The sequence below is a fragment of the Anarhichas minor genome, unplaced genomic scaffold (genome assembly GCF_050575085.1).
Source record: "Anarhichas minor isolate MPS153535 unplaced genomic scaffold, ASM5057508v1 ptg000024l, whole genome shotgun sequence".
Taxonomy (NCBI): Eukaryota; Metazoa; Chordata; class Actinopteri; order Perciformes; family Anarhichadidae; genus Anarhichas; species Anarhichas minor.
The window spans coordinates 515,807-535,243 of record NW_027466470.1 but is presented as its reverse complement, the minus strand read 5'-3'; the positions used below and the strand labels follow the sequence as shown (position 1 = coordinate 535,243).

At 39.0% G+C, this 19,437-nt stretch overlaps 1 protein-coding gene and 1 pseudogene across 2 annotated transcripts; one reads left to right on the top strand and one right to left on the bottom strand.

The window, feature by feature from the left end:
• The first annotated feature begins 4,016 nt into the window (after nucleotides 1-4,016).
• On the top strand, nucleotides 4,017-9,531 carry LOC142956780 (immunoglobulin lambda-1 light chain-like). Of its 2 annotated transcripts, XM_076098523.1 has the most exons (5): nucleotides 4,017-4,238; nucleotides 4,331-4,657; nucleotides 6,295-6,342; nucleotides 8,782-9,090; nucleotides 9,220-9,531. In XM_076098523.1, the coding sequence occupies exons 1-5, from the start codon at nucleotides 4,196-4,198 to the stop codon at nucleotides 9,453-9,455; spliced, it is 963 nt and encodes a 320-aa protein (XP_075954638.1). In that variant the 5' UTR covers nucleotides 4,017-4,195; the 3' UTR covers nucleotides 9,456-9,531. The 2 variants fall into 2 exon arrangements, 1 of the variants encoding a protein (XP_075954638.1); XR_012956053.1 differs by lacking the exons at nucleotides 4,017-4,238; nucleotides 4,331-4,657; nucleotides 9,220-9,531 and having other exon boundaries at nucleotides 5,826-6,342; nucleotides 8,776-8,914.
• Nucleotides 9,532-13,748: 4,217 nt separating this feature from the next.
• Nucleotides 13,749-17,076, bottom strand: LOC142956782 (immunoglobulin lambda-1 light chain-like; annotated as a pseudogene).
• Nucleotides 17,077-19,437: the final 2,361 nt, after the last annotated feature.

Here is a 19,437-nt window from a genome sequence, read left to right as displayed (position 1 = left end):
CCAAATTATTCGACACACTATCAGAGGTGTTGGATTCTCTCAAACAACCACAAAATCCCCCACCTGGTCCACCTGCTCGACGACTTCCGAGTCATAACTTTTCATTCATCACCTCCAGCCCACGGCCTTTTGACCATAAAATCAGTCTTCGCTCAGCTCGGCGTCCCTCTTTCCAAAGGGAAAACAGAAGGCCCTTCACACACCTTGGAGTTCCTCGGGATTACTCTCGACACCGCATTATACTCCTCCTACAAAACTTCCTCCTTACTCCCTCCTGCACCAAACGACAACTGCTCTCCCTCTTGGGACACCTGAACTTCGCCCTGCGCATTATTCCCCAGGGCCGCTCCTTTATTTCGCACTTGCTCTCCCTCGCATCATCCACACCCTCACTTGCCGATTCAGTCCCCATGGACACCCCCTCCAGAGCAGATATGCAGATGTGGCAGCATCTCCTGTCCAACTAGAACGGCATCACCTTCTTTTAAGACGACCAACTCTCCAACCCAGAAGACATTCAGCTCTTTACCGACGCTGCTCCTTCCGCCGGTTTTGGGGGGCACCATGGCCGACGATGGTTTTCAGCCAAATGGCCCATCGAATTCCGCAACTTCCTCCAAAACCCCCTCCGTTCGTCTTCGGCGGTCCACGGAATATATCCAGTCGTCATCGCCGCCCTCCTGTGGGGGCACGAGTGGTTGAAAAGATCTATACTCGTCCATTCAGATAACATCGCCGTAGTCGATGTCATTAACAAAAGCAGGTCGAACTCTCCCGCGATCATGCCCTTCATACGCCGTGTCACGTGGCTATCGGTCACCCACCGATTCATCATCAGAGCTAAACATGTCCCCGGCCACCATAACTCTGTCGCTGACTCCCTGTCTCGCTTTTCCTTCCAGACCTTCAGAACCTTAGCTCCAGATGCGGAGGAGAACCCAACCCCGGTCCCACCATTTTCCGACACGATATACCTCATCTGAAACCGACCATCACAGAACTCGTCTCCCTGTCCCAACAAGCCATCTTCTCTAGCCTAGCCCCTGGCACCCTCTCCACCTACTGGATGGCCTGGAATTATTTTGGCTCCTTCCATACAGCGTTCAACCTCCCGTTGCCTTCCTTCAACGTGGCCTCCCTATGCAGCTTCACCTACTATGCCTACTCGACTCTCCGCACCAAGATATCCACCATCAAGGTCTACCTCAGCAGCATCAACTTCTTCGCGAAACTACTCACCAGCTCCCCCTGCTCCCCCACAACGTTCTCCCAGTTGTCTTTGCTCATCAAAGGCCTGTTGTGGAATATTTCTTATGACTAGTCGGGAGAAGAAAGTGAAGGTTTTCAATCAATATAAAGTAAAACAGAGTTTTGATGAACGATCAAGGTTTGTAAAGTCAATTTATTTGCTTGCAAGCAAAGAGAACAGTCTCACAGACACATTGCAGTGATCTGGAAGAGTGGTCTACCCAACAGTCTCAATGCATGGACATTTATGCTCAGACAGCTTCCTGTTATCTGCTTAGCTAACAAGAATACACAAAGAACACAATAAAAGGCAGGTCATCCTTCGAGCCTTAGTATACTTCATTTAAGACAGTCAGGAAGATGCTTTATCTCCTGTTTACAAATCCCTTTGTTCACAGTTTGCTTTACAATAAACAGTTTAAACTCACAGCAGATGCTTCCTTTGAAGCCACTGTGACATCGTTAAAATGACCATTGCAGAGACAGAATAGACATTTTTTACCCTCACACATCATATGTGCATGCAAAGGTTTACGCCTTTACAACTTCAGATAACGCGTCACAAAGGAAGTCAAAAGTATTTCAAACAGAGGATCTCTGTTAGTCAAGGTCTCTCTGTGTCTCTGTCTTACGAAGAAGAAACAAACAGTGCACAATGATAACAGATAACAAGACACCTGGATACTAAACTAATTAAAGTCATCTTCTGAAACTACAGTTTGGTGTCTGCTCTTTTAGGACTTACATTCTTTAAACCTTCACATGAGACTATGACATATTTTCCCATTACAGGCCTCCAGTGCCGAACACCTCCGCCGACTCCTCGCGGTCTTCCGCTGACCTCCGATCTCGTTTCTTGCTGCATCGCCACCCTCCGCTCCGATCGGCCGGCTCCATCATTGGTTGTAAACAAGACTATCTGGGACAGGTGGTGGAGAGGAGGACACTGAAGAAACTATTATCCATATTGGATAACCCGGACCACCCTCTCTACCACCTCCTGCAGGGACAGCGGAGCACTTTCTCCAACAGACTGATCCAGCTCCGCTGTCACAAGGAAAGATACAGGGGAACCTTCCTGCTCTCGGCTATAAGACTTTACAATAAATCACCTCTGGCCAGATCATCCTTCAATTGACTACAACACTGCTAACTGTTGTTGTTTGCTGTTGGTGATCCTTGCACTACTGTTTTTTACCTAGTTGGTTAACTTATACCATTCTATTTTATTGTATATACTGTGCATTTTTTATTTTCTTTAAATTTTATTCAAATTGTATTATATTCTGCTCTGTTATCTTATTGTATATATTGAGCATCTTTCATCTTTCATATTTTTATGTTTACTCTGTAACTTTGCTTGCTGCTGCTACAAACAAATTTCCCACTGGGGATGAATAAAGTATACATCTATCTATCTATCTATCTCCACCAGCTATTCCTCAAACTCTCCAAACAACCGGCGAAGGCTCACTCCGGCTGAGGTGGGGGCCTAAGCTAGTGAAATTAGTAATCGTGTAAATCACAGCAATATAACAGGGAAGTAATCACAGTTCAGTAGTTTTGTGTATTTTTAGTTTGGTATTTTCCTCACAGCTGTTAAACAGCAGACAGCAGACTGTGTTACAAAATTCACCACCAACCTGAACGTGTTTGAGGTAATGTGAATGTGGTTTTGTATTTCTGCGTCATCGTGACCCAGAATGTTTTTCTGCTGTCAGATTAAAATCAAGACGAAGAAACGTTTCACTGAAGTAGTTCAGAGAGAAGTCTGGGAAACAATAATGACGAGCATCACCAGCATCATCTGGAGACCCTGCTCTTCCTCTGACTGACCACAGGGTGGCACTCCTTCTCTGTCATCTTTAATGTCTACAGCATCAGCGGCCTTCTCTCGTCTTCTCCATGACAGTCTCACCATCCGCCTGCCAGCCTCTGTAGCAGGAACACCATCTCTCTGCACCTGCTCCCCCTCAGTAGTCTATCTATAGAGCAGGGTGTCAAACTCATCTTCACCCTGGGACACATCAGCATCATGGTTTCCCTCAAAGGGCCGTTGTAACTGTAAGACTGTGTAAATGTAACCACTCTATAACATATTGTTAAATAACTGTCTCTATATTTGATTATCGTTTATTCAAGTGTAAAATATTGTACATGGAGTTAAATAAATGTAATGTCAAATGTAGGGTAACCTGCCAAAGAGCTGCTTCTATGACTGTTGTGTTTAAGTATCTCATCATTGGACTATGGGGATATTTTTATTATCAAGTAAAAATCTTTTTTTTTTTTGCTGGTGGATCAAAAAAATCATCAGCTTCACTGTCCATCAACATGTTCATGAGTCCCTCTCCTGAGCCTCCACCTCAGCACAGCTCGTTAGTTTTCTCACCACATGTCTGGTCTTTAATGGACAAACAGCACTGAAGCAGAGACACTAAACTCTGGAGCTTCATTAATAAACGCTGTTAGGTTGTTCTCTGAGAGAACTGCTGCCACTGAGGACTGAAGACACCAACGAGTCTGTGCTCATGCAACGTATCCTCATACAACAGTTTATATGATATGTTATCGTACAAACACATGATGACAGGTCACCAGTGATGGTTTTAAAAACATAAAATATCATCCAGACATCAAGAATATTAAACAATGAATACACTTGATGAACAGACATCAAAAGATGAGACTCAACACTAAATCTCTTCATTTGAGAGATTCTTCTCTGTGTGTAGAGACCAGGAAGCAGCCTGATGTTTGTGCAGCAGGGGCTGATGGGAGGTGTGAGGACCTGTTAGAAACCACAGCAGGGGCTGATGGGAGGTGTGAGGACCTGTTAGAAACCACGTGGCCCTCGTCTGATCTCACAGATCCTCCTTGTTGGTCCTCAGCTGCATCAGAGCTCCACTTCTCCTCAGGCTCACCAGAGGAAACACCGCTGCACACGATGCTTTTCCTCCCAGCTGCTGCTCTGTGCTGTCTGTGTTCAGGTGAGTGTTTCCAGCCAATCAGGAGCCACCGAGCTCCACCTCTGACCAACACCGTCACACTCACCTTCATCCACCTGTCTGTTCCTCTGCAGCGCTGGGTTCTATGGCAGCAGAGCTGATTCAGGAGGATTTAACGTTGACCAGGAGAGTTGGTGGGAAAGTCTCCTTCAGCTGTGGACGCACTGACCAGTGTTACAATGATTATATATACTGGTACCAGAAGAGAGACAACGAAGCATTCACTAGGATTCTGCGTATTACTAGGGGTTCTGGTGTCATATATAATAGTTTCAATCATCCTCAGAAAGATGATTTCTCAGCTGTGAAGAAACAGAACGGCTTTGAGTTGGAGATCCAGAACGTTAGACTCTCTCATTCAGCCTCCTACTACTGCTCCTGTTTCAGAGTGGATCTCCACAGTGAGAAAAGATTCCTGCAGCCTGAACAAAAACCAACAGATGAACAGATGTCAACCAGCGCTTGTGACAGGAAGAGAGCAGTAAACCACAGCTCAGGTTCATGTTTCTCCTCCATCAGCCACAAACACTCTGAACTGAGGGATTTAAGATGCATTTATTTCATATTTATTCATTCATCAGATATTCCTGCAGTTCATTGTTGTTTCACACAGAGAGGACAAACGAGTGTCTCAGAGACACAAGGATGAAGTAACTTAAAGAAATAATACAAATAAATGGGATGAAAAACATAAAGAATTCACTTTTAAAAAGCAGAGAATAATTATAAATATACATTAAAACACATAAACCAGCTTCATCACTTTGATGCAGATTAAAATCCTGCTGAAGGAATAAAGTCCGTCCCTCCTCTTAATGCTGATCTGCTCTGAATGCAAACACTTCCTGTGTCTCCTTCACAATAAAAGCTTCCCAGACACATTTCTTACATCACATGTTGAAACAGATTTCATCAGATCAGTTTCTCTCCAGTAAATGATCAAAGTGAATCCTTGTGTTTCTGAGACCTGGTCAGAGTATTAGTGTGTAATGAAGGTGTTCTGTGAGCAGTGGGACCTTCGGCTCAGTCTTTCCATCCAAACACAACTCTGATCAGATCAAGAGAACTGTTGGCCTCACTTCTCTCTACAGGATGTTCATGGTCCCCAGAGGATGAACCCTAATATTTACACCAGCTCTAAGAGTCTGTTTAACTCTTAAAACAGAGAAATGTCTCATCATCATATGTGACAGAATGTTGATGAACAAGATATTTAAGAGTTTTAAAACAAAGAATTAAAAGTCAAACTCTGTTTACAAACATCCAACACTGGAATCACTTCAATCAATAGTTACATTTAAATGAGCATCAAACCTTTAACAATGATGTTAACTTCACCTTTACTATGTTTGAGCTTCTGCTGAACATTCATAGTTCAGTGCTAAGCTAACTGGTGACAGTATTTGTCCTGAACAGAAGTGTGTGTGTGTGTGTGTGTGTGTGTGTGTGTGTGTGTGTGCGTGCGTGCGTGTGCGTGTGTGTGTGTGTGTGTGTGTGTGCGTGTGTGTGTGTGCGTGCGTGCGTGTGCGTGTGTGTGTGTGTGTGTGTGTGTGCGTGTGTGTGTGCGTGTGCGTGTGTGTGTGTGTGTGTGTGTGTGTGTGTGTGTGTGTGTGTGTGTGTGTGTGTGTGTGTGTGTACAGTAACTCTGCTCTCATGCTGCACTGATTTAAAGAGTACGAGGATCACAACTCTTCCTACTGGAGATCAGAACAAGACGACAGAGCAACACACTGGCTCTGCCACCGAGCTGTCATTTGATGCTCAGACGTCATGAATCAAAGTAAAGGACAGTTTAAAAAGTCACCTGATGATAAAAACGTAAAGTCAGCAGGATCCATCCTCTGGGGAGCATGAACGTGTGAAGCAAGGATCCACGGAGACGCTCTGCTCGTGAGTCTAGAAAGGGAATAAGAGAAGAGACAGTGGTGTTAACCTGAAGGAATGAGAAACACATCATGGAGCTGAATATGACTCTGCTTCATCATCTGGACTCGTTCAGCTCAGCAGGTTTTTGTATCACTCTGGTTCACTGTGGGAGGATATGACTACTTGATCTTTGGCTCAGGAACTAAACTGTACGTAAAAGGTAAGAAGACACATTTACTTCCTTCAGTTGTTTTACTGAACAAGTTCAAATGTGTTTGAATGAGTTGCTGCTGCTTCAGGCTTCACTTGTTCGTGTTTTCATCTTTATAGAGAATTCTTGTTGTTACATAAAACAGGTTCAATCTCACTGAACAACTCAAGTTATTCTTTATTCCTGCAGATTAAACAGATTCATGAAGAAAACGTGTGATATTGAAATGTATTAAAATAAACATGATCTGATCCTCTCAGTTATTAAACACTAACCCAGAAACAATATTAAATCAAAGTGAATGTAGCTCAATGCCTTTAATATAGTTTTAAAACTTAAACTCTATTATAGTCGTCATTATACATTAATATATATGAAAGTTAATTTGTAGACGCTTGACATCATTTTAGATATATTTCAGTAAACACAGTTTGGGTAAATTAAATAAATGATTATGTTATATTATACTATATTATAGTGTATTATATAATATATTATATTGTGTTTATGAAGTTTAAATTATTATAACAAATTAATTATTGATGTATTGATTTGTTCCTTTAGTAATTAGAGTAAAATATGTGTTGGCAGAAAAAGTGAAATATTGAAATGTATCAAAAATAAACATTATCTGATCCTCTCAGTTATTAACTCCTTCTAATATCATAAAGTATATTAAATTACAATGAATTAAAGAAATGTCAGTCAATGTATTTTTTAAAGCGTATAACTTTAAATATGTTTTATGTATACAATAATTAATGAATACGTTTTAAATGGTAATATCGGCCTCTTGCCATTTGTATTTTAAATGATGTACATCTGACTTTTAATGAAAGATATATTTATACATGAAGGCAAACTGATACTGAATATGATTTTACAATGAATATAATATTCAATACATATTTATATTAATGAAACAGGATAATATATAAAGGTACACATATACTGTATATTTGTACCTTGATGCACTTTTAGAATAAATAGTTTAACACTTAACATAATTTAAAATATATTATATAATATAAGTGTATGTTGGTTAATATTCAACTTTTATTTCAGACTCATGAGTCCATATAGTATCAAAAAACACAAATACAACAACAATATATAAAACACAATACAATACGAGGACACCAAGACACAAGTGTGATCATTGCAGTAAAAGAAGTCACTCGTTGTTAAAAACATACAGACATTTGTTCCAATGTTTCAGAAACAAGAAGAATATCTTGAGTCACTCTGTGTTGGATCAGTTAAGACTTTTATTATAATTACATTTTCATTTAATCGATATTTAAATTTGTAAATAAAATTCCTCAACACAGCATGGAAGGCGGGAACATTACGACTCACAAACATATGACGAGCACTTGTCCATCTTGGAAGCTTGAGCAAGATTCTATTATATTTCATGTTAATTAATATTAGAATATGTAATTTAGTTTTACATATTGTATATTTAATTTCATATATTTACCTTTTAATATATCCAAACATATTGTGGTTTTGTTTGAAATTCAAATTGTTATGAAAAAAGAGCAATTATTAATCAGAGTAAATTATATGGAGGTAAATATTAAAGTATGTTTATTGTAATAATGATTGAAATGATAATTGTATTTTACATAAAGACAAATCTTCAGTTGATAATAATATGTTTAACTTTAAAAAATAAACTTTCCTTTTGTGTGAATGTAAATGACATCATCATATTATCATATTATCTTATTATATGTATGTATGTTTCCTTCTGATGATGAATACGTTTTAGTAGTTTTTAACAGATTTAACATTTCTAAACATATCATTGTAGTCGGCTACAAACGTTAGAATTTTAATGAGAAAATACAACTATTGATATATTTATAGATTTATATTTTATTTTATTTCACATGTACATTTTCCCTCAGGGATGAAAGAAAATCCTTTTATTTTATTATATAACTAAAGATGTTCATCAAATTTGACATATCTGAACATATAATTCTAATTTGTTATGAAAAATGTAAAAAATACTAAACACTATTTAGTGGTATATATATTTTATCATATTTTATATTATATATTTTATTATATCATATTATATATTATATTATATTATATTATATTATATCATGTTATATATTATATTATATTATATCATGTTATATATCATATTATATATTATATTATATCATATTATATTATATTATATTATATTATATTATATCATATTATATTATATTATATCATATTATATTATATCATATCATATATCATTAGCAGTAATGTCAGTGAGTGCAGCCTCCTGTGTTAGTGGACTCTGTGCTGTACTGAGGAGCTCTTCAGTGATCAGAGTCCATGTAGTTTCCAGGATCACACTGAACACAGAGCAGCGCTGGAAGCTGCTGTTGACTGTGTGAATGTGTGTCTGTGCTGCTTGTTGCTGCTGTCAAGCTTCAGATGAGCAGGTAGTGAAGCCCGTGGTGAGCGTGTACCCAGCAGCATCCAGAGCCCACCTGGAGGGGAGGAGCTCCCTGCTGTGTCTGGCCTCAGCCATGTTTCCTCCTCTGGTCCAGTTCTCCTGGAAAAGACGAAAGGACAACGGTCCTCTGGAGGAGGTGCCCTCTGCTGAGGGAGAGCAGCTGGAGCTCAGAGAGTCCGGACGCACCGCCGCCATCTTGCTGATCCATCAGCGGGAGAACAGCAGGTATAAATACCGCTGCTCCGTCCATCACGAGGGGGGCACAGTGGAGGCCCCAACAGAACCAGGTAATGAAGGCTCAGTGATGTGTTCAGCAGGGATTCAGCTTCATGTGGAGACGCTGCTGTCAGAGAGAGAGAGAGGAGCAGAGCACTGATGTTTCTCACTCAACACATGTCACTCCTTTTCTGTTTCAGAGGTTTGTACTCCTCCACCACCTCCTCCATCACCTCCTCCATCACCTCCATCAACTCCTCCATCAACATCTGCATCATCCCCTCCACCACCTCCTCCATCACCTCCTCTCCCGTCTCAGTACCAAGTGAAGCTGCTGTGCCTGCTGTACACAGTGCTGATAGTGAAGAGTCTGGTGTACTGCTGTGGACTCTCTCTGCTGATGGTCCTCAGAAACAAGGGACCGTCCACCAACTGATCACATGCTGACTGACTGATTTCTGCCTTTTCTCTCCATCAAATCTCATCAATTCTTCTCTGTTATCACTTTGATCAGTATTCACAAATATCTGTTATGATGTGATGTTATAAAAACTAAATATTGGAAAGACCAAAGAGTTGGTCATTGATTTTAGAAGGAAGAAGGAGGAGGTCTCCCCAGTGACAATTGCAGGTCACCAGTCGTATAAATATCTCTCTTTATAAAGTTGTTTACAAATGTCTTAATTACATAAGTACAATGTAAACACAGATATCTGTGAATGAAGCGTTAATAGTTAATAAGTGTTGATATTTTTGGAAAACAATGGAGCTCTATGGAACAAAGGAATAAGATATATTTTATTACTTCATTAAACATCTACGTATGAAGTTTGATCAGAAGATAACAGGTTAGGAGTTCCCTCGATAACTTTAACTATTTTTGTTATAGATTGTTTATTTTATACATAATATTGTATTTCTATTGATTTTCTTCAAGTCATCAGCTTTAGTTAATTTATCCAAATGTTATACTGTTTCTTTTGCTCTAATCTCTATTTTATTGACTATAAATCACATTCATATAAAATCACTTACATAAATAAAGTTCATGTTTCTTATTCTTGTTTTTATAGTAATATTTTTATGATTGTGTATTTGTGTTTCTCTTTGATTCATTGCCCAGCTTTAATAAATAAAACAGAACATCTAACTGGGGACTATTTTTAACTTTTATTTTCTAGATCATAAAAACTGTAAATCATTTATTGAACATCTTTAATGTGGATTTTATTAAAGAGAGAAGACAAATATGTTCATACCTAGAAATGATCACCTCAATGTAAATCTGCTTTCTTGAGACGTTTTTAAATTTGTCTGCAGATTAACTTCACAACATATTTAAGGAGAGCATTTCTTCTCCGTTAAAGATATTTTGTATTAAAGGGTATAATTCATATCTTCACATTTAAAAACATATAGAAATGAAATGAGTGTAATAAAAACACAAACGCATGCTGTTTCTATAATATTCACTTTATTCACTTCAGAACATGAAGTTTATTTCAGTGTTCAGTCTCATTTCTGTTAGTTTGCTCTCTGTGTTTGTCGGGTTGACCTTTACTGTAACGAACACAACAACTCAGTAATATTGAGCATGTTGTCAACATGCATTAATAATATTATTAATATTATAATCATGAGATGACAGCACAGCCTCTGCTGTTTCATCTTGTCTCAGTTGTGTGTGTTGTAGAAACAGAAACAAACTCCAGCTCCTGATTCAGAGCCGCTCACTTCTTCTACTGTTTGATCAAAAAGACATTTGAGGAGCTGAACCTCAACATGAATCTGTTCCCCGACCTCGGACCTCCAGCCTCAGAGTTCAGCAGAGGACTTGTCATCAACACCAAGCGGTAACTGTGAAGTTGTCCTCTGATGAAGCTGAAGTCCGTGGACGAGACCTCCAGGTGGGTCGTCATCGTGGGGCTCAGAGGAGCAAAGGCCTCAGACAACAAGAGAGCAGACGAAGAGCTGCAGAGAGGAAGAGGAGTTCATGAGCGTTTACAGCAGCAGATGAGAATCTCTTCTCTGTGGTTATTAGGAGTCATAAACAAACTGTTCACAGCCAATCACCACTTCCTCTCCTGCAGCAGACGGGCTGTTTGGGTTCCTGCTCTGCAGCCTTTCTCACATGAACAACACAGTGACAGTTACAACCATCCACTCTGGTTAAAGAGACATTCCAGGAACTTCACTCTGAGGTCAGCGCTCAGAACTCACCGTCTCAGCTCTGATCTGAGCTTTTCATCTGAGAGAGAAACAGTTTAAATGCTGAAATAAAAGGAAATATCTTCATCTGTACTTTATGAGCTCACGTTGATGCTAACAGAGTGTTAATAACACGGCTATGTTTAAGAACAGCAGCAGCATAAATACAGCTGTTTGACTCATGAGTGGAAATAATAATAACATTATTAATAATAATTAGAACAACAACGATTCATATTAGTACCATTAATTAAGACAATTGTAGAAAGAAGAGGCAGAATTATTATGCTAATATTTTATATTGATATTATCTAACATTTTTACAAGATCAAATATAATTTCAAAACGTGACAAAAAGTGCAAAATACAACATTAACTGTCAATTTAAATCAGTTATTGTTGGGAAAAATCTAAATTACTAATTAGTATGCGTTTAATAATTAGTGAATGTTATACATTTAACAGAGGCTCATGTCCTCTGTAGTGTTTAAGGCCTGTGTCCTTGTGTGAACTCTCTGGGACACCAGGCGTCTTCAGCAGATGTTTAGTCTATTAAGAAGCAGTTGATTGCCGAAAGAACACTTCAGCTGTTTGTCCTGAATACGTGAGCGGCTCTGAATCAGGAGCTGTAGTCCTGAGGCTGGAGGTCCGAGGTCGGGGAACAGATTCATGTTGAGGTTCAGCTCCTCAAATGTCTTTTTGATCAAACAGTAGAAGAAGTGAGCGGCTCTGAATCAGGAGCTGGAGTTTGTTTCTGTTTCTACAACACACACAACTGAGACAAGATGAAACAGCAGAGGCTGTGCTGTCATCTCATTATTATAATATTAATAATATTATTAATGCATGTTGACAACATGCTCAATATTACTGAGTTGTTGTGTTCGTTACAGTAAAGGTCAACCCGACAAACACAGAGAGCAAACTAACAGAAATGAGACTGAACACTGAAATAAACTTCATGTTCTGAAGTGAATAAAGTGAATATTATAGAAACAGCATGCGTTTGTGTTTTTATTACACTCATTTCATTTCGTACATTTTTAAATGTGAAGATATGAATTATGCCTTTTAATACAAAATATCTTTAATGGAGAAGAAATGCTCTCCTTAAATATGTTGTGAAGTTAATCTGCAGACAAATTTAAAAACGTCTCAAGAAAGCAGATTTACATTGAGGTGATCATTTCTAGGTATGAACATATTTGTCTTCTCTCTTTAATAAAATCCACATTAAAGATGTTCAATAAATGATTTACAGTTTTTATGATCTAGAAAATAAAAGTTAGAAATAGTCCCCAGTTAGATGTTCTGTTTTATTTATTAAAGCTGGGCAATGAATCAAAGAGAAACACAAATACACAATCATAAAAATATTACTATAAAAACAAGAATAAGAAACATGAACTTTATTTATGTAAGTGATTTTATATGAATGTGATTTACAGTCAATAAAATAGAGATTAAAGCAAAAGAAACAGTATAACATTTGGATAAATAAAAACTAAAGCTGATGACTTGAAGAAAATCAATAGAAATACAATATTATGTATAAAATAAACAATCTGTAATAAAAATAGTTAAAGTTATCGAGGGAACTCCTAACCTGTTATCTTCTGATCAAACTTCATACGTAGATGTTTAATGAAGTAATAAAATATATCTTATTCCTTTGTTCCATAGAGCTCCATTGTTTTCCAAAAATATCAACACTTATTATATTATTAGAGATATTTAAAATCTGACCTTCAATACGTCATAACAGATATTTGTGAACGCTGATCACAGAGATGACTTCCTGTTTGTCAACGTGTGTAAAGAACAGTGTCATCAGCGTAGAGCTTTACATCCACACTGACACACTTATGAAAGGGGGTCAGCACTGAACCTGGTGGATCAGCCACACCTACTGACTTGTAGATAACAGCTGTGTATGTATTTGCTTCTCTTGGTTCAGCTTCGTTGTCCTTGTTTAGTTGTGTACTTGTATTCATATCTTCCTGTACATTAGTTCTTGGCTCTGTGTGAAAATGTATTCAGAGCTCCTTACAAACAGTCAGATCACTTGTAGGAGTCAAGAAACACGGACAATCAAGTAGATTCTGTTTCTGATGATTTACTATGAAGAATAAAGAAGAAGAAAACAAGAAGGTTTATAAAACACTGTGCTTTAACTGTTTATTGAGAATGTTACACTAAACCTGCTGCACTGTGAAAAATGTTTTTAAAGAAACACAAGAACAGAAAAATACTTTTAAGAATATATTATCTAGCAGACAGCTAATGATTCAAATTCATTTTCCATTTTTATACATTTGGAAATACTACAAAATATCACCACAGAATTACTTTTAGGAACCAGAAATGTTTGTGTGTATTCATACCTTTAGGATTATTGTATCTAAACATGAAAATATACATTTTATAACCATCACATCATAACAGATATTTGTGAATACTGATCAAAGTGATAAAAGAGAAGAATTGATGAGATTTGATGGAGAGAAAAGGCAGAAATCAGTCAGTCAGCATGTGATCAGTTGGTGGACGGTCCCTTGTTTCTGAGGACCATCAGCAGAGAGAGTCCACAGCAGTACACCAGACTCTTCACTATCAGCACTGTGTACAGCAGGCACAGCAGCTTCACTTGGTACTGAGACGGGAGAGGAGGTGATGGAGGAGGTGATGGAGGAGGTGATGGAGGAGGTGATGGAGGAGGTGATGGAGGAGGTGATGGAGGAGTACAAACCTCTGAAACAGAAAAGGAGTGACATGTGTTGAGTGAGAAACATCAGTGCTCTGCTCCTCTCTCTCTCTGACAGCAGCGTCTCCACATGAAGCTGAATCCCTGCTGAACACATCACTGAGCCTTCATTACCTGGTTCTGTTGGGGCCTCCACTGTGCCCCCCTCGTGATGGACGGAGCAGCGGTATTTATACCTGCTGTTCTCCCGCTGATGGATCAGCAAGATGGCGGCGGTGCGTCCGGACTCTCTGAGCTCCAGCTGCTCTCCCTCAGCAGAGGGCACCTCCTCCAGAGGACCGTTGTCCTTTCGTCTTTTCCAGGAGAACTGGACCAGAGGAGGAAACATGGCTGAGGCCAGACACAGCAGGGAGCTCCTCCCCTCCAGGTGGGCTCTGGATGCTGCTGGGTACACGCTCACCACGGGCTTCACTACCTGCTCATCTGAAGCTTGACAGCAGCAACAAGCAGCACAGACACACATTCACACAGTCAACAGCAGCTTCCAGCGCTGCTCTGTGTTCAGTGTGATCCTGGAAACTACATGGACTCTGATCACTGAAGAGCTCCTCAGTACAGCACAGAGTCCACTAACACAGGAGGCTGCACTCACCTGCACTCACTGACATTACTGCTAATGATATATGATATGATATAATATAATATGATATAATATAATATAATATGATATAATATGATATAATATGATATAATATAATATGATATAATATAATATAATATAATATAATATAATATAATATAATATAATATAACATATAACATGATATAATATAATATAACATGACATAGTATAATATAATATAATATATAACACAATATAATATATTATATAATACACTATAATATAGTATAATATAACATAATCATTTATTTAATTTACCCAAACTGTGTTTACTGAAATATATCTAAAATGATGTCAAGCGTCTACAAATTAACTTTCATATATATTAATGTATAATGACGACTATAATAGAGTTTAAGTTTTAAAACTATATTAAAGGCATTGAGCTACATTCACTTTGATTTAATATTGTTTCTGGGTTAGTGTTTAATAACTGAGAGGATCAGATCATGTTTATTTTAATACATTTCAATATCACACGTTTTCTTCATGAATGTGTTTAATCTGCAGGAATAAAGAATAACTTGAGTTGTTCAGTGAGATTGAACCTGTTTTATGTAACAACAAGAATTCTCTATAAAGATGAAAACACGAACAAGTGAAGCCTGAAGCAGCAGCAACTCATTCAAACACATTTGAACTTGTTCAGTAAAACAACTGAAGGAAGTAAATGTGTCTTCTTACCTTTTACGTACAGTTTAGTTCCTGAGCCAAAGATCAAGTAGTAATATCCTCCCACAGTGAACCAGAGTGATACAAAAACCTGCTGAGCTGAACGAGTCCAGATGATGAAGCAGAGTCATATTCAGCTCCATGATGTGTTTCTCATTCCTTCAGGTTAACACCACTGTCTCTTCTCTTATTCCCTTTCTAGACTCACGAGCAGAGCGTCTCCGTGGATCCTTGCTTCACACGTTCATGCTCCCCAGAGGATGGATCCTGCTGACTTTACGTTTTTATCATCAGGTGACTTTTTAAACTGTCCTTTACTTTGATTCATGACGTCTGAGCATCAAATGACAGCTCGGTGGCAGAGCCAGTGTGTTGCTCTGTCGTCTTGTTCTGATCTCCAGTAGGAAGAGTTGTGATCCTCGTACTCTTTAAATCAGTGCAGCATGAGAGCAGAGTTACTGTCCACACACACACACACACACACACACACACACACACGCACACACACACACACACACACACACGCACACGCACGCACGCACACACACACACACACACACACACACTTCTGTTCAGGACAAATACTGTCACCAGTTAGCTTAGCACTGAACTATGAATGTTCAGCAGAAGCTCAAACATAGTAAAGGTGAAGTTAACATCATTGTTAAAGGTTTGATGCTCATTTAAATGTAACTATTGATTAAAGTGATTCCAGTGTTGGATGTTTGTAAACAGAGTTTGACTTTTAATTCTTTGTTTTAAAACTCTTAAATATCTTGTTCATCAACATTCTGTCACATATGATGATGAGACATTTCTCTGTTTTAAGAGTTAAACAGACTCTTAGAGCTGGTGTAAATATTAGGGTTCATCCTCTGGGGACCATGAACATCCTGTAGAGAGAAGTGAGGCCAACAGTTCTCTTGATCTGATCAGAGTTGTGTTTGGATGGAAAGACTGAGCCGAAGGTCCCACTGCTCACAGAACACCTTCATTACACACTAATACTCTGACCAGGTCTCAGAAACACAAGGATTCACTTTGATCATTTACTGGAGAGAAACTGATCTGATGAAATCTGTTTCAACATGTGATGTAAGAAATGTGTCTGGGAAGCTTTTATTGTGAAGGAGACACAGGAAGTGTTTGCATTCAGAGCAGATCAGCATTAAGAGGAGGGACGGACTTTATTCCTTCAGCAGGATTTTAATCTGCATCAAAGTGATGAAGCTGGTTTATGTGTTTTAATGTATATTTATCATTATTCTCTGCTTTTTAAAAGTGAATTCTTTATGTTTTTCATCCCATTTATTTGTATTATTTCTTTAAGTTACTTCATCCTTGTGTCTCTGAGACACTCGTTTGTCCTCTCTGTGTGAAACAACAATGAACTGCAGGAATATCTGATGAATGAATAAATATGAAATAAATGCATCTTAAATCCCTCAGTTCAGAGTGTTTGTGGCTGATGGAGGAGAAACATGAACCTGAGCTGTGGTTTACTGCTCTCTTCCTGTCACAAGCGCTGGTTGACATCTGTTCATCTGTTGGTTTTTGTTCAGGCTGCAGGAATCTTTTCTCACTGTGGATATTATCACAGGAGCAGTAGTAGGAGGCTGAATGAGAGAGTCTAACGTTCTGGATCTCCAACTCAAAGCCGTTCTGTTTCTTCACAGCTGAGAAATCATCTTTCTGAGGATGATTGTAACTCTCTTTATCTATGACACCATTACTCCTTCTAATATCAAGAATCCTAGTGAATGCTTCGTTGTCTCTCTTCTGGTACCAGTATATATAATCATTGTAACACTGGTCAGTGCCTCCACAGCTGAAGGAGACTTTCCCACCAACTCTCCTGGTCAACGTTAAATCCTCCTGAATCAGCTCTGCTGCCATAGAACCCAGCGCTGCAGAGGAACAGACAGGTGGATGAAGGTGAGTGTGACGGTGTTGGTCAGAGGTGGAGCTCGGTGGCTCCTGATTGGCTGGAAACACTCACCTGAACACAGACAGCACAGAGCAGCAGCTGGGAGGAAAAGCATCGTGTGCAGCGGTGTTTCCTCTGGTGAGCCTGAGGAGAAGTGGAGCTCTGATGCAGCTGAGGACCAACAAGGAGGATCTGTGAGATCAGACGAGGGCCACGTGGTTTCTAACAGGTCCTCACACCTCCCATCAGCCCCTGCTGTGGTTTCTAACAGGTCCTCACACCTCCCATCAGCCCCTGCTGCACAAACATCAGTCTGCTTCCTGGTCTCTATGTGGTGAGAAAACTAACGAGCTGTGCTGAGGTGGAGGCTCAGGAGAGGGACTCATGAACATGTTGATGGACAGTGAAGCTGATGATGAAGATGAATTTATACTTTATTATCTATATTTATGTTTAAAAGGTAAGAACTGTGTGAAGGACATGTGTAAAACCTCTAACGCTCCTTATTATTAGCTTTCATTTAGAAGGCTCTTGTGAGATTTGTCTTGTTGGAGTTTGATTCATTATATTAGCTCCATCAACTATATCTCTTTGTTTAAATATGTCTAAATGTTTGAAACTCACATATATGACTTCCACATATTGAGAAGTGAATACAGTGTGTTCTGAATAGGTCAACATAGAGCCTGTGTGCCTGAGAAAGGATCAGAGTCTCTAGTACAGGGGTGTCAAACTCAAGGCCCGCGGGCCGAATCCGGCCCCCCACGTCATATCATGTGGCCGCGAATCCACCAGCAAAAAAAAAAAAGATTTTTACTTGATAATAAAAATATCCCCATAGTCAAAATGATGAGATACTTAAACACAACAGTCATAGAAGCAGCTCTTTGGCAGGTTACCCTACTGTTGGAGCTATTTATTTGATATTGTATTTTGTTATTTCATTTATAAGTAGTATTGTTTAATTATTGTAGATGTTTTATATATTAAGATTATTTTTCTCTTTAATAGCAATTTGTTTAGTTATATTGTTTTTTGGGTAATTACTGTGGGCACCTGTTGCTATATATATGAGTAGAAGGATAGGACCAGCATGCACCGGGGTGGGCGTATAGTTTTTACCAGCATATCACATCACAGGAGAGACAGCACGACAGGAGTTTTGTTAGTTCGTTTGTTTGTTCGTTTATTTGCTTTATTCAATAAACACAAAAATCGGAATCCTGCATGGACAATCCACTCTCTTCTGGCTGCGTAAAAATACCGACCACGGTGCATCAGTGGCGTTTGAGTATTGTTTGTTTAAGTTGGATGAAGTCGACAAATGGCCACTACACCTACATTTGACATTACATTTATTTAACTGCAATATTTTACACTTGAATAAACGATAATCAAATATAGAGACAGTTATTTAACAACATGTTAGGGAGTAGTTACATTTACACAGTCTTACAGTTACAACGGCCCTTTGAGGGAAACCATGATGCTGATGTGTCCCAGGGTGAAGATGAGTTTGACACCCTGCTCTATAGATAGACTACTGAGGGGGAGCAGGTGCAGAGAGATGGTGTTCCTGCTACAGAGGCTGGCAGGCGGATGGTGAGACTGTCATGGAGAAGACGAGAGAAGGCCGCTGATGCTGCAGACATTAAAGATGACAGAGAAGGAGCGCCACCCTGTGGTCAGTCAGAGGAAGAGCAGGGTCTCCAGATGATGCTGGTGATGCTCGTTATTATTGTTTCCCAGACTTCTCTCTGAACTGATTCAGTGAAACGTTTCTTCGTCTTGATCTTAATCTGACAGCAGAAAAACATTCTGGGTCACGATGACGCAGAAATACAAAACCACATTCACATTACCTCAAACACGTTCAGGTTGGTGGTGCAGTCTGCTGTCTGCTGTTCAACAGCTGTGAGGAAAATACCAAACTAAAAATACACAAAACTACTGAACTGTGATTACTTCCCTGTTATATTGCTGTGATTTACACGATGACTTGAAACCTGTTCCACACACAGTATCTCTAATTTAATTTGTATCTTGTTTACATCTGTTCTACTTTTTCTGTTTTTTGTTAGCCCTGTTTTTTATTTTTTATATATTTGATTCTTTTTCCTGTTTATTTCTAAATTCTGTGTATGTAGGTGGAGAGCAAGGAAAACAACATTCTGAATCTGATTCTGATTCTGACTACTACTGTGACTATTAGTGCATTTGTTATT